Source organism: Lutra lutra, chromosome 2 (genome assembly GCF_902655055.1).
Source record: "Lutra lutra chromosome 2, mLutLut1.2, whole genome shotgun sequence".
In the NCBI taxonomy this organism is placed as follows: Eukaryota; Metazoa; Chordata; class Mammalia; order Carnivora; family Mustelidae; genus Lutra; species Lutra lutra.
In genome coordinates, this window is record NC_062279.1 from 142,585,047 (window position 1) to 142,599,527 (window position 14,481).

Consider the following 14,481-nt stretch of genomic DNA (forward strand, 5'->3'; position numbering starts at 1 on the left):
AAATGTCCAAGAAGCCCCAGATGCATGGAATGCATTTCGGTGAAGCATATGGGATTCGGGTGTTGTGATAAACCTAACACGGAGTATGTGAATAATGTTCGCAAATAGAGGAAATCACCAAGGAATGAGCAGGTGTCTGTGCTTTGTTTTTTATGATGCTGTTGTCTTTAGGTTAGTTTGTGCTACACTTACGAAACCAAAGATTTCTTGTGCTTGGTGCTAACCATTATGAATGGAGGGGACTTGAAGTTTCACATCCACAACTTGGGAAACCCTGGCTTTGATGAGGAGAGAGCTATTTTCTATGCCGCCGAGCTGTGCTGTGGCTTGGAGGATTTGCAGAGGGAAAGAATTGTGTACAGGTAAGAACAGCATGAACTCCCGGGGCCTGGGAGACTGTTCATCCTGAGCCGGAGGCTCCCACCGGGCTCCCTCCGGCCACCCTGGTGCCTGGGCAGGAGGGCTGTGGTGGAGCCCTTGGTGGCCATACATAGGGTCTGGTCACTCCCACTGTTGGGAATATGGTCAATCAGCAGTGGACCTTGGTTTTCATTTTAGTTCTCTTTGATCTCTAGTAGGTCGGTTTTATTTGTTAAGTTGATCAAATATAGGCAGTGTTATTCATGTAAGCATGAGAAGAGCCCATTTCTAAATAAGTTCTATTTAGGACTCTGGGCTCTGTTCCAATAAAATAGTGTAACAATTAAATGTCTCAAAATAATACTTTATTTTAATATTTTGCATCTTAGAATTCACTAAAGAAAATTTAATAGGTAGAATTAAATTAGTATGATCAAATATTTAATTTTAGGGAAAGCAGTCCCTCCAGTAACCCTTTGGGTGTTGAGCTCCTGGGCTCTGACACCTTTCTTGACCCTTTGCTGTGTAGCTCTGTCCCTTCACCTCTGTAAGGACATCTACTTCCAGGTGTGGACCATTGCCTATGGCCGTTTCTCACCCTGCCATTTCCCCTACATTCCAAGGGGTCTGTGTATCCCCTGCCCTCACCTGCCCCATCCAGTTGGTCACCAAATCAGACCTTGATGTTTCCCTACATCCAGGTTTTGGGGTCACTGGCTTAGTTCATGTCTTTCTCAGATTACCTGGCAGACAGTTGAATGGTCTCGCTGATGCCAGTCTTGCCCCAGTTCCTGCTCTGTGGAACCGATGACAGGCCTTCCTGTGGTGTGGATCCCATCCTGTCATAGCATCCCTAGCTTGGAGCCCTATGGGCCTGGCTCTTCTGACCCTGTGTGGTGCCGCCCCCCCGCTGATTTCTCCAGCCGGGTGTCCTGCACCCCAAATGGGGACTGTCTGCTTTCGTGATGTACACGTACTTCTTGAGTGTCCTCACATCTTCATACCCTTGCACATCCGGCCTGTTGGTTGGAGGCCTTTCTTCTCTGCAGCCCCTCCGCCTGCATTCGGAGAAAGTGCAGCTCATCCCTAAGTTCCCCACCCTTGAGTATGGGGGTGTGTGCTCCCCGGGGGCATCCTCAGAGCAACTGTGTTATCCCACTGGAGGGCTGGTCACTCCAGCTGCAAGCATCTCAGAAGCCCTTTCTCAGATCCCTATTCTCATGAACTCTTGGCTCTGTCTCATGTTGCCTGGAGGCACCTTAGGATCTCTCGAAGGCCGGATCACAGGCCTGGCTATGGGGTTGGTCAGCGCCCCTGAGGTGGTGCACCGGGGGCAGACTGCTGCCTTGGGAGCCATTCCCGTGGACACAGGCCATGTCACCACACTCACAGGGAGAGATGGGTGGCCCACGAATCAGGGAACAGGCCTGGAGGAGCTTGATCCCTCTTTCACTCCGGGAGCACCTCAGAGTTCAGTGCAGTTCAGTGCAGGTAAGCCCTTCTGCTTGCTTCCGGTGAAGACGTGCACCAGACCTCGTTTCATTGCTTGTGGCCTTACTGTGCTTTGCATGCACTGCCTCTTTTACAGACGGAAGGTTTGTCACAACCCTGTGCTGAGCAGGTCCTGTCTGTACTGCTTTTCCAGCCACGTGGGCTCCCCTCATGTCTGCATCACGTGTCGGTCATTCCTGCAGTGTTTCAAGCCGTTTCATTATTATACTTGTGACTGTGATCTCTGATCTCCAATGTTACTGTCGTCCTTGTCTGGGGGCACCACACGCAGCACTCACGTAAGATGGTGGACATAATCAGTGCGTGTTGTGTGTGTTCTCACTGCTTCACCCACCGGCTGTTTCCCTCTTTTTCCTCCTCGGACCTCCCTGTTCCCTGAGACGCAACAATATGGCAATTAGGCCAAATAATGACCCTGTAATGGCCTCTAAGTGCTCAAGTGAAAAGAGTCACACATAACTCACTTGAAATGAAAAGCTAGAAATGATTAAGCTTAGTGAGGAAGGGATTTCTGAAGCCAAGATAGGCCAAAAGGTAGGCCTCTTGTGCCAAACAGCCACGTTGCAAATATGAAGGAAAAGTTCTGAAGGGAGTTAAGAGCGCTCCTCTAGGGACCACATGAATGGTAAGAAAGCCAAACGGCCTCATTGCTGATAGGGAGAAAATTTGGGTGGTCTGATAGGAGATCAGACCCACCCCAGTATTCTCTTAAGCCAAAGCCTAATCCAGAGCAAGGCCCTGACTCTCAAGTCCACGAAGGCTGAGGGAGGTGAGGAAGCCACAGAAGAAAAGTCTGCAGCTAGCAGAGTGGGTTCGTGAGGTTTAAGGAGACACAGAGGGGCGGGGGGAGCAGCACGTGCTGATGGAGAAGCTGCAGCAGGTTCTGCCGGAGATCCTGCTGTTTAGGTGACTCCTAAACAGCAGATTCTCCACATGTAGACGCAACAGCCATATCTGGGGAGAAGATGCCATCTTGGACTGTCCTCGCCAGAGAACAAGTCAGTGCCTGGCTTCAGAGGTTCAAGGGATAAGCTGGCTCCCCATTAGGGGCTAATGCAGCTGGTGACTTTCAGCTGAAGCCGGTGCTCCTTTACTATTCTGGAAATTCTTAGGACCCTTAAGAATTGTGCTACCTTTCCTGTGCCTGTGCTTTACCCACGGAATGACACAGCCTGGACGGCCGCATATCTGTTCACAGCGAGGTTTACCAAACGTCTCAAGCCCACTGTTGAGACCTACTGCTCAGAAAAAAAAAGTTCCTTTCAAAATATGACTGCTCGTTAATATTGTACCCAGTCACCCAAGAGCTCTGGTGATGTACAGTGAGATGAGTGCCGTTTCCCTGCCTGCAAACACAGTGTCTGTTCTGCAGCCCACGGAGCAAGGAGTAATTTTGACTTTGAAGTCTTATCATTTAAGAGACACATTTTGCAAGGCAGAGGATGGCATCGATGGTGATTCTTCCACTCGATCTGGGTGGGATACATTGAGAATCTTCTGGAAAGGATTCACCATGTCAGACGCCATTAAGAAAATGTTCCCATGGCTCAATGTCAATACTAACAGGAATTTGGAAGAAGTGAGCTCCGGCCCTGGTGAGGACGTTGAGGGGTTCAAGACCAAGTGGAGGAAGTCACTACAGATGTGGTGGAAATAGCCAGAGAACCAGAAGTGGAGCCTGGAGAGGCGAGCGACCTGCTGCCCTCACGGGCGAGGACGTGCTTCTGTGGAGGAGTCAGGACGGTGATTTCTTGAGCTGGAGTCTGCTCCTGGTGACGATGCTGTGGAGATGGTTGAAATCTGACAAGGACTTAGAGCATTGCATGACCTTAGTTGATAAGGTGGCAGGGCTCCTCTCCAGTTTGGAGAGGAGTTCTGCTGTGGGTGAAATGCTACCAGACATCGCTTGCTGCAGAGAAATCATTTGGGAAAGGAAGAGTCCATCAGTGCAACAAATTTATTCTCTTAAGAAACTGCCATAGACACCCCAGCCTTCAGCAACCCTTACTGTGATCACTCAGCCGCCGTCAGCATCGAGGTAAGACCCCTCCAGCAGCAAAAGATCACAGCTTGCTGAAAGCTCAGATGATGGTTAGCAGTAAAGCATTTTTTAATTAAGGCATTCATTGTTTAGGGGTCACCTGATGGTTCAGGCGGTTAAGCGTCTGTCTTCGGTTCGGGTCATGATCTCAGGGTCCTGGAATCTAGCTTCACATCAGGCTCCCTGCTCTGCGGGGAGTCTGCTTCTCCCTCTTCCTCTGCCCTTCCCCCTGCTCCTGCTCTTTCTCACTCTATCTCTCTCACACTCTTCCTCTCTCAAATAACATCTTTTTTAAAAAAGGTATTCATTGTTATGTTAGACATAATGCTATTGCACACTTAATGGGTCTCAGTGTAGGGCAAACATAACTTTAATATGCACTGGGAAACCAAAAAATTCGTTTGACTCATTTTATTGTGATAGTCACTGAATTTTGACTGTCTAGATCAAATCCCTTATCTCTAAGGTGTGCCTCATTACTGGATTGGTTAGAAGATTTTCTTTTCCCCTAGCCTTTCACCTTGGGCTCCAACTTGCCCTCAGGCAGAGCAGGGGAAAGGGGTGGGCTGGCCAGTACTTAGTTGGAACTTAGTGCATGTCCACAGCACCCACCAGTAGGAGGCGCCTACCATTTGTTAAATGGATGACCCATGGCTTTCAGCCTCTAATGGTGCGTCCCCTCCCCTAGGGACCTGTCAAGCAGACAGGTCAATGAACAATGAAAAAGAACTTTCATTCTTTGAAATTATTTCTTGTAGTCAGAAGTTGCCTCTTGACAGCCTTTATCAGACCAGGTACCAGAAAGATGACCTTTCTTTTTGCAGACAGATGGTACAAATAAGAACACTCTATGATCTCAGCACTCTCAGGTCAGAGAGGAGGCTCTCAGGCCCGGCTTTGAGCCACCTGTAGGGTATAGCATGTTCCTAGTCAGAAGGAGAGCCCAGGGACCTCTTAATGTCGTCTGTGGGAGCTGCTCCAGGTGTGTCAGTCCTCACAGGCTTGCAGAATTCTTTCTAGTATAAATGATTTAAACTGGACCCAGGTCTGATCAGGGAAGGCTTTCGGGAGGACCTAGGACTCACCTGGCATCTTGGCTAGATGGCTAAGATCAGAGCAGAGGGTAAAGGGATCATTCTTTTGGGGGAGACGTGCGCCGTGTGTGCCTACTGGAGAAAGTGAGCAGAGGAGTCCACGTAAACCAGAGTGGTCATAAAGACAGGAGGATGGGGCACCTGGGTGGCTCAGTGGGTTAAAGCCTCTGCCTTCGGCTCAGCTCATGATCCCAGCGTCCTGGGATCAAGCCCTGCATCAGGCTCTCTGCTTAGCGGGGAGCCTGCTTCCCTTCCTCTCTCTCTGCCTGTCTCTCTGCCTACTTGTGATCTCTGTCAAATAAATAAATTAAAAATTAAAAAAAAAAAAAAAGAAGGAAGAACAAACTTGTTGGCTTTCTGTTGCCCGCCAGGCCCTAGGCTGTGTCCTTCACATCTGTTATTTATTTGGAGAACATGTTAAAATAGTTGCTAAAATGCCCTAGCATCCTAGAGGCCCCCTCCCTTTTTTTTTTTTTTTCCAGATAACGATTTTCCTGAAGCATTTCATCTTTTTTTTTGTCTGTCATCCTCTGTTGTTTGTTCAGATAAAATGCCTGAAACAACAACACAATGAACCACAGAAGGAGTGCTAGGCTCAGGGCAGTGTGGGCAAAGCCCTTCCAGGAGGGCGGGTGAATAGCAGGGAGGTGGCGTCCGACCGTGTGAGTGGCCCAGGTGTGTGGTTTCGGGGTATGTAGTTTGTGTCATACCTTTAGATACATCTACTTGTAACATGGCTTTGTGTAAATTGTTCGGTGAGAAAAAGCGAGGGAAAGAAATCAAGTGTGCATATAGAGAGAGCTTTGAGAGGTCATAGTTTTCAGTGTGCAGCCATATATCTAAGAAGTGAGCTGTTTGATTCAAACAAAACAATACATAAAGACAGGGGTGTGGGCATGCATTTCCAGTCCAGCTGGGTACTTTCTCTTCCAGCATCTTTTCATGATATTTTGCCTGTTCATTATGCGGAAGTTGGAAGGGGACTCTTGCCTTTGGGGTTTTAAATGTCCCTTAAAAATTAACTGAGGAAGGAGGCCTCTGGGAGGCTCAGTCGTTAGGCATCTGCCTTCGGCTCAGGTCATGATCCCAGGGTCCTGGGTTTGAGCCCTACAGTGGGCTCCCTGCTCATCAGAAAGCCTGCTTCTCCTTCTCCTACTCCCCCTGCTTGACCACCCCCCCATGTGTAAAATAAGTAAATAAATAAAAATCTTTTAAAAAATTAACTGAGGAACATAGTTTCTGTAAAATCAGATCAACTGAAATGCTTTTGGTTAGGGACAGACCCCATGAGTGCCCTGACACCATTTGAATATTAACATGCGGGAATGACTAATTCCTTACTAAATAGCACTTGAGTCTATGGACAGTGTGGTTGATCCTTGAACAGGTGGAGATTAGAGCATCAACCCAGTCGAAAATCCACATGTAACTTTTGACTCCCCCACAACTTTGCTACTCACAGTCTGCTGTTGCCTGGAAAGCTCACTGATGACATGCAGCTGATCACATTATTCTGTGTGTTCTATGGACTCTGCCATATGCTCTTACCATAAAGCAAGCTAATGAGAAGGAAATGTTAGTTAGAAAATCATAAGGAGGGACGCCTGGGTGGCTCAGTTGGTTGGGCAGCTGCCTTCAGCTCAGGTCATGATCCCAGCGTCCTGGGATCGAGTCCCACATCGGGCTCCTTGCTCATCAGGGAGCCTGCTTCTCCCTCTGCCTCTGCCTGCCATTCTGTCTGCCTGTGCTCACTCTCTCTCCCTCTCTCTCTCTGACAAATAAATAAATAAAATCTTTAAAAAAAAAAGAAAAAAGAAAAAATCGTAAGAGAGCATGCATCACAGCACTGGGACTGTAAGAAAACCCACATGTAGGGGGACCTAAGCCATCCAAACCCATGTTGTTCAAGGGCCAGCTACACTTTCTTTTCACGTAAAAGCTTTTCCCAAGACTGGTCTGCAGCATCAGGGAAGTCTGGCCCAGCAGCGGCTGGCTGTGGAGAACAACCTTCTCCCTGTTCTTCAGCCGCTCTGCAGATGGCAGATTCTGCTTGCCATTGTTTGGGTAGTGAAGTGTCTTTTAAATTATAAGAATTATTTTACCTAGCAATATATAGTCTGTATGCAGGGGAATATGGCAAAAGGCTACGAAAATTTTAGACTTCGCTTTTTAAAATGGTTTCACTTTTGCCACTATGGAAAACAGTAAGGAAGTTCCCCCCAAAATTAAAAATAAAAATGCCATATTACCTAGCAACCCCACTTGTAGGTGTATTCTAAAGGATATATCCACAGTATGTCAAAGAGAGGTCTGCATTTCCATGTTCACTGCAGCATTATTCAGAATAGCCAGCATCTGGAAACAACCTACATGTCCATCGGTGGGTGGGTGGGTGAAGAAAATGTGGTACATGCATCCTCAATGGAGTCATTATTTGGCCATGAGAATGAAGGAGGTCCTGTTATGGGTGACAACCCAATGGACCTGGAGAGCCTCATGCTACGTAACGTAAGCCAGACTCAGACAAATACTGCATGGTTTCACTGGTATGTAGTCTTTTTTTTTTTTAAGATTTTATTTATTTACTTATTTGACAGAGAGAGATCACAGGTAGGCAAAGAGGCAGGCAGAGAGAGAGGGGGAAGCAGGCTCCCCGTCGAGCAGAGAGCCCGATGTGGGGCTCAATCCCAGGACCCTGAGATCATGACCTGAGCTGAAGGCAGAGGCTTAACCCACTGAGCCACCCAGGCACCCCAACTGGTATGTAGAGTCTTAAAAAAAAAAAAAAGTCAAACTTGTGGACACAGAAAAATCACTAAGGGCTGGGAGGTGGGGGATAGGAAGAGGTTGGCAAAATGGCACAAACTTTCAGCTATAAGATGAGTAGCTGTGGATATAATGTAAAATATGAAAATAGAGTTGGTAACACTATACTGAAGAATTGAAATTTGCTAAGGGACTGAGACTTAAAGGTTCTCACACCAAAAAATGTGAGGTGGTGGGCGTGTTCATTAACTGGTGTGGGAGAATCCTTTCACAATTTTAAGGGGAAATAAAGTTTTCAATTTCATTGCATTTTCTAGCAATTACAGAAAGAATACAAAAACACCTAAAACCGATAATAAATGAGTGAGGGGCCAGAGATGCCTGTGTTGGCTGTTTCTCAGTGCTCTCGCCTGTCATGTTCCAGAAGAGTCAGCCTCCAGGCTCCCTCCTAACCATGGCTATGTTGTTTTGGGCACTTTCATCTTTGAAGAGCTCACACTGGGGAAGAGGGGCATCATTTCTCTGTCTCTGTACATCGACCTTTCTGCACATCCCATACAAGTAGAATCAGCATGTGGCCTTTTGGTTCTGGCTTTTGTCCACTACCGTAATGTTTCTCAGGTTCATGCATGTGTTAGCATTTATCAGTACCTGATTCTTTTTTATGTTGGAATAATCCCATTGCCCTTTTGCCAGTCAATGGGTATTTCGGAGTGGTTCTACTTTTTGGCTGTCATGGAGAATGCTGCTGTGAACATTTGTGTATGAAGTTTCATTTGGACTTCTGTTTTCCATTCTCTTGGGTAGATACTGACAAGTGGAATTTCTCAAGAGCATGGAAAATTCATGTTTACCTTTTTAATACCTTTTCAAGCTCTCTGCCAAAGAGGCTGCACAATTTTACATTCCTTCCAGGGCTCCAACCCCTCACATCGTCTCCAACACTTGTTAGTATCTCCCCATTTAATGCTAGCCCACCCCAGTGGCCATGAAGTGACGGCTCATGGTGGGTTTTATGTTGTTTTGTTTTGTTTTGTTTTGCTTCTTGGTAGTTTTGATTTGTATTTCCCTGATGACTGATGATATAGAACATCTTTTCATATGCTTATTGGCCATCTTTACATATTCGTGGTTAAATGTCTATTCCAATACTGTATCCACTTTCAATTTGGGTTATTTAGTCTTATCAGGATTAAATGGCAAACATTTTTATATATTCTGGACATATGTCCTTTACCAGATGTAAAATTTGCAAGTGCTTTCTTCCACTCTGTGGCTTGTCTTTCCATGTTCTTAATGTGTCTTTTGAATTGCAGAAGTTCTTAATTTTAGTGAGGTTCAATGGATCAGGGTTTTGTTGTTGTTATGCTTTTGGTAGTTTCTCTAAGAAATCATTGTATAACCAGCAACATGAGGATTTTGTCCTGTGTTTTCTTCTAAGGATTTTATGGTTTTAAGTCTTATCTTTAAGTTTAGGACCCATGTTCAGTTTTTAGTACAGTGTAGGTGGGTGAAGAGTCTCCATCCCAGCACCATTTATTGAAAATATTGTCATTTCCCCATTGAAATTCCTTGGCACTTTTGTCTAAAACTGTTAAAACTGACTGTTAAGAGGGCAGGTTTATTTCTGGACTCCCAATTCTATTCCACTGGTCTGTATGTCTGTCCTGCTGGCAATACACATACTGTCTTGATTACTGTAGCTTTGTGGTGAGTTTCAAAATTGGGAAACATGAGGCTTCTAACTTTGTTCTTTTTTGAGATTGATTTGCCTATTCTGGGTCCTTTGCATTTCCATATGAATGTTAAGATGAGCTTGTCAGTTTCTGGGACAACAGTTGCTGCTAAAGGATTGCATTGAATCCGTAGTTCAATTTGGGGATAACTGATATCTGAACAATACTAAATCTTCTGACCTATGAACACAGGATGTCTTTCCAGTTACTTAGATAGGCTTAAATTTCTCTCAGGAATATTTTGTACTTTTCAGTATATATATCTTATACTTACTTTTTTTTGCTGTTAAGTTTCATTTTGAATTTATTGTTTTTGATGCCATTTCAAATACTGTTGTTTCCTTTTTATTTATTTTGTTTATTTTTATTTTTTTAGAAAGAGAGCATGAGCAGGTAGGGACAGAGGGAGGAGGAGAAAGAGAATCTTAAGCAGGCTTTACACTTAGTGTGTGGAGCCTGATGTGGGGCTCGATCCCATGACCTGAGATCATGACCTGAGCCAAAATCAAGAGTCAGATGCTTAACCAACTGAGCCACCCAGGTGCCCCTATAGTTGTTTTCTTAATTTTATTTTTGGACTATTTCGTGCTAGTGTGTAGAAATACATCCCATTTTTGCATATTGATCTTGCGTCCTCTCTCAACTCTTTTATTAGCTTTAGAAGTTTTGTTGTGAATTCCTTAAACTTGTCTACATGTAGAATCATGTCACCTGTGAATAAAGACAATAGATTCATGTTTGTTTATTTTTCTTTCCCAGCTAGAATCCTGCTGCTTCTCTTGGTACTTCATGAGAGGGAAATTTTGGATAGACATACAAAAGCTTGAATCAGTGCACCCGCCTGAGTCTTCTGAAGCAGACTAGAAAAAGCAGTAACTAAAAACCAGCCTGATGAATGCTGTGTACATTTATATACAGTGAATACAGAGAAAAGACTATTTGAGAATGATGTCACTGAGGTCAGATCTGTCCCTTCCCTCCCATCAAGTGTCCTCCGTGTCTCTGTCAGAGTCAAAATCTCGTTTGCAGACTAGAGGGTCAGGCTTAATATTGTAATTCTTTTATATTTTAGAATGTGGAGGTTGTAATTTTTAGCCGATACCAAGTTCAGATATTTAGTGGATAATAAGGTCTTCAGTTATTTTTCTCTCACTTGGGTTTGATTTTGTTTTATGTTTTTCTTTTATGTAGATTCTTAGGGTTACAAAGCTGGTTCTCAGATTGAGAGTTGAATTTTGATACCTACCTTAATCATTGCATCAGTTTTGCTTTGTCTTAATTTGTGATCCAGAATCTTCTCAAGACATTTCTCTGCAGTGAAAACTTTACTGTGTACTCTTGCCAGTAAATCCAGTGTTCTATGCTGGTTTCAGCCCATCAACAACCAGTCTTATGGCTGGACCAGCCCTTGTGATCCTTATTATATAACTACAAGATGCAGCAGTAGCCATCAAGAAACTTTGAAAGAGGGCGCCTGGGTGGCTCAGTGGGTTAAGCTGCTGCCTTTCGGCTCAGGTCATGATCTCAGGGTCCTGGGATCGAGCCCCGCATCGGGCTCTCTGCTCAGCAGGGAGTCTGCTTCCCTCTCTCTCTCTGCCTGCCTCTCTGCCTACTTGTGATCTCTCTCTGTCAAATAAATAAAATAGGGGCGCCTGGGTGGCTCAGTGGGTTAAGCCGCTGCCTTCGGCTCAGGTCATGATCTCGGAGTCCTGGGATCGAGCCCCGCATCGGGCTCTCTGCTCAGCAGGGAGTCTGCTTCCTCCTCTCTCTCTGCCTGCCTCTCTGCCTGCTTGTGATCTCTCTCTGTCAAATAAATAAATAAAAAATCTTTAAAAAAAAAAAAAACAAAATAAAATCTTTAAAAAAAAAAAAACTTTGAAAGAGAAAAAGGCTATTTCTTCTAAGTTCTGGCAATTCTATGCAGTACCTGGGACCACACAGAGAGGTCTGGACGTGCAGGGGTGGGGGAGAGGGAACACATGAGCATGTGGGCCTAGGGTTTTGCAGTTATTAGGGGCAAACGTGGGGGCCTAGAGTCTCATAGTCTCACTCTTTATCGGTGATTTTAAAACATAAGAATGGGAACTTAAAACATTAGAAGAGAAAAAAACCAAGCCACCCAAACGGTCAGTTATTTAAATAAACCAAGATCTCTAAAACAGAGGAGCCTGGGATGGGGGTGGTCTGGTTTTTCCAGCCAGGCGGCCGTCAGTGTGTTTATTGAGAGAGACATCTTTAAAGTGGATACCTCAGGCACCAGAGCTGGAGTCAAACACTGGCATTACAAAAAAAGGAAAACCGCCAGGGCTAACACTACAGTGATTGTGGAATCCAGGCTACTGTGGTTTTTTTTAAATGCTGAAAGATAATGCACTTATCCGGAAAGTGGCCCTCCATGCTCCCTCACTGTTCTGGCTGGGAGTTAGCTGTCATTGTCCTTGACAATCATGCCATCTTTCAGCAGCTCCCAGTGGATCTGGACACTCTACACTCTACTCATGTGGGTCAGGAGTGAGCCAACAGGATCAAGAAACAACTCTGTTATGAAGGAGGGGCATAATGCAGGGAGCTGGTATGGATGCTTCCTAAGGGTTAGGTCATCTTCTGGGAAGAGCTTTCTTCTCTTAAGATAGAAAATTATTTAGAACAGAAGCTCCTTGCCTCTTGCTTACTTAGGGGAGGAAGGATGCAATCTGTTGCTTCAGGAGAGGATGTGTTTGGAGTAATGTATTATGGCCCCGGTTTTCTGCAGTGTGTTCTTGGAGACAATAGAGGTGCTGAATCTACCCTGCACTGATGCCCACACGAGCTGAGAGAGCAGTTGTCAAATGCTCACAACTGTTAACTTTAAAGTAAAACTGCCCTTATTTCCCCAGCAAAAATAGGTTTATTCAGGAATAGCAGAGAAGTGCATTCTGGAAAAATCAAATTTAGCAAAACCACAGGAGAGTCTGCAGAACAAAGGAGAGGGAGCTCTTTTATAGAGGAAGGGGGGTGGGGGGCTATTACAAACAGAAAGTCCATTGGAGTAAATTGAGAGCTGGAAGTGTGGTGGCCTCTCATTGGCTGGTCTATGGCAGTCTCTCACTGACTGAGCTGTGATGATCTCTCATTGGCTGGGCTGTGGCAGTGTCTCATTGGCTGGCTGTGTGGCAGTCATTCATTGGCTGAGCTGTGGCAGTCTCTCATTGGCTGGGCTGTTGCTGGGGGAGAAGGAAACCTTCCTTCATCCTGCTGGAATAGTAAAGTGGTAGCTAAGGTAATAGCAGGTGTAAGGTGCATGTCTTCCTGTTGGATCCCCGGTTGACCGGGAGCGTAGGGCAGGAGTTCCCCCGCCCGCCTCCATACTCCGTTCTAAACGAAGTTCCCTTTTATTAATTTTCACAACACTAAAAGTACTTGTTCAATCAGGATGATTTCTAGAGTTTTATTTTATTTTTAAAAAACATTTATTTATTTGACAGAGAGAGAGACAGCGAGGGGGGAACACAAGCAGGGGGAGTGGGAGAGGGATTGGTGGAGAAGTAGGCTTCCCACCGAGCAGGGAGCCTGATGCGGGGCTTGATCCCAGGACCTCAGGATCATGACCTGAGCAGAAGGCAGCCACTTAAGGGCTGAGCCACCCAGCCGGCCCCTAGAGATTTATTTTATGATGATGAACAAATTAAACTTGTGGTATGTGCCCTTTTACTTTGTTTCCATGTAGCTCCGTATTTGAATAAAATCCCCCATTATCATATAAATAACAAAAATGCTGCTGGATATGGTCACAAGATATAGAGCCCTCTGGCACATATTTTCATCGCAGCGACCTGACAGTCTTTTGAGGAATCATATCTATTTACAGATAAGAGAGATCATCTCTGGTCACCTTCCTCGTGAGTGATGGATACTGATCCAGGTCTTGTGTTCTGTGCTTGGGCCCCTCACTCTTTTCCATAACAGGAGGGAGAACCTGAATCTTGACTTGACAGTTTTATTATGTTGTTACATTTCTCAAGAGCTCTTCCTTAATTCAACAGGATGACATTTCTACCTGTCTGGAAGGCTGTAGTTGGAAATTCTTAAGGGAAATGGGTGTTCAGCTGTGCATTGGATCTCTTTTTCTAGTGAATGAGCTGTGGAATGAAAAGTAGTTGATATCATACACCGTAAGAAGAAGGCAGTGCAGAATAGCGGTGGGAAAGAAACATTTTGTACCTATACTTTTTCAGTAGTGAATTGGTCCATACCAGCCATTAGACTGTACAGATTATTGCTATCACATTAGATTTTTCAGTAGCATCATCCCTGCTGAGGCTGTTACAACACACTTACTTTCAGAGCCCGCTGACGCACAGTGCGTGGGGACAACTCAGTGGACGGATGGCCCACACTTGGAGCAGGGAGGTGCAGGATATCCTGGGAGATGTTTATGTAATTTGGGGGGCAGCTGCTGTGTTAATGTTGAGCATCAGCCTACATAAGCGAGGAATTTCTGGCGGCTCCAAGTTAAGGAAGGCTACTTCATTCTTAATAACATTTATAATGATTTTTTTTTAATACAGAAAAGAATAAAGGGAAAAGCAAAAATGCCTTCCATCCCACCCAGATGGTGCAGGAGCACATGTGAGTGGCTCGAAGGTGCAAACACAGAAGCCACCTGCCCCTCGGCCGTGGCTCCTCCCCCCCAAGGGGACCATGACAGCGGTGGCATGGCTGTCCCTACAGGAGGGTTTCTCTGCTGCCACTCAGGCTGTGTTCACATGTCCCTCAGCTGCCAGGCTTGCTTCTCATCTTATCCTGGGGATGTGGGTTTGGGCCTGAGCAGGTTTTACACTAGCTGTGGCCTCTGGAAGGGCTCACTTCAGGTAGCTCCTGCCTCTGGCACTTTACACAGCTTTCCCGAGTCCAGCCACCTTCCATCTTCTCTTGCTCTTGCGCGGAGGTTCTAGTAATCTGGCCACAGAGGGAGGGGCAGTGCTCAGGGGAG

The 14,481-nt window shown here is 45.6% G+C and overlaps 1 protein-coding gene across 15 annotated transcripts in view; it reads left to right on the forward strand.

The window, feature by feature from the left end:
* Positions 1-14,481, forward strand: part of GRK4 (G protein-coupled receptor kinase 4) — a 103,312-nt gene that overhangs the window by 68,456 nt on the left and 20,375 nt on the right. For all 15 annotated transcript variants that reach the window (XM_047718689.1, XM_047718697.1, XM_047718698.1 and 12 more), the window contains one exon: positions 172-362. In XM_047718689.1, coding sequence (XP_047574645.1) covers positions 172-362 — 191 coding nt within the window. The remainder of the gene's footprint in view (positions 1-171; positions 363-14,481) is intronic.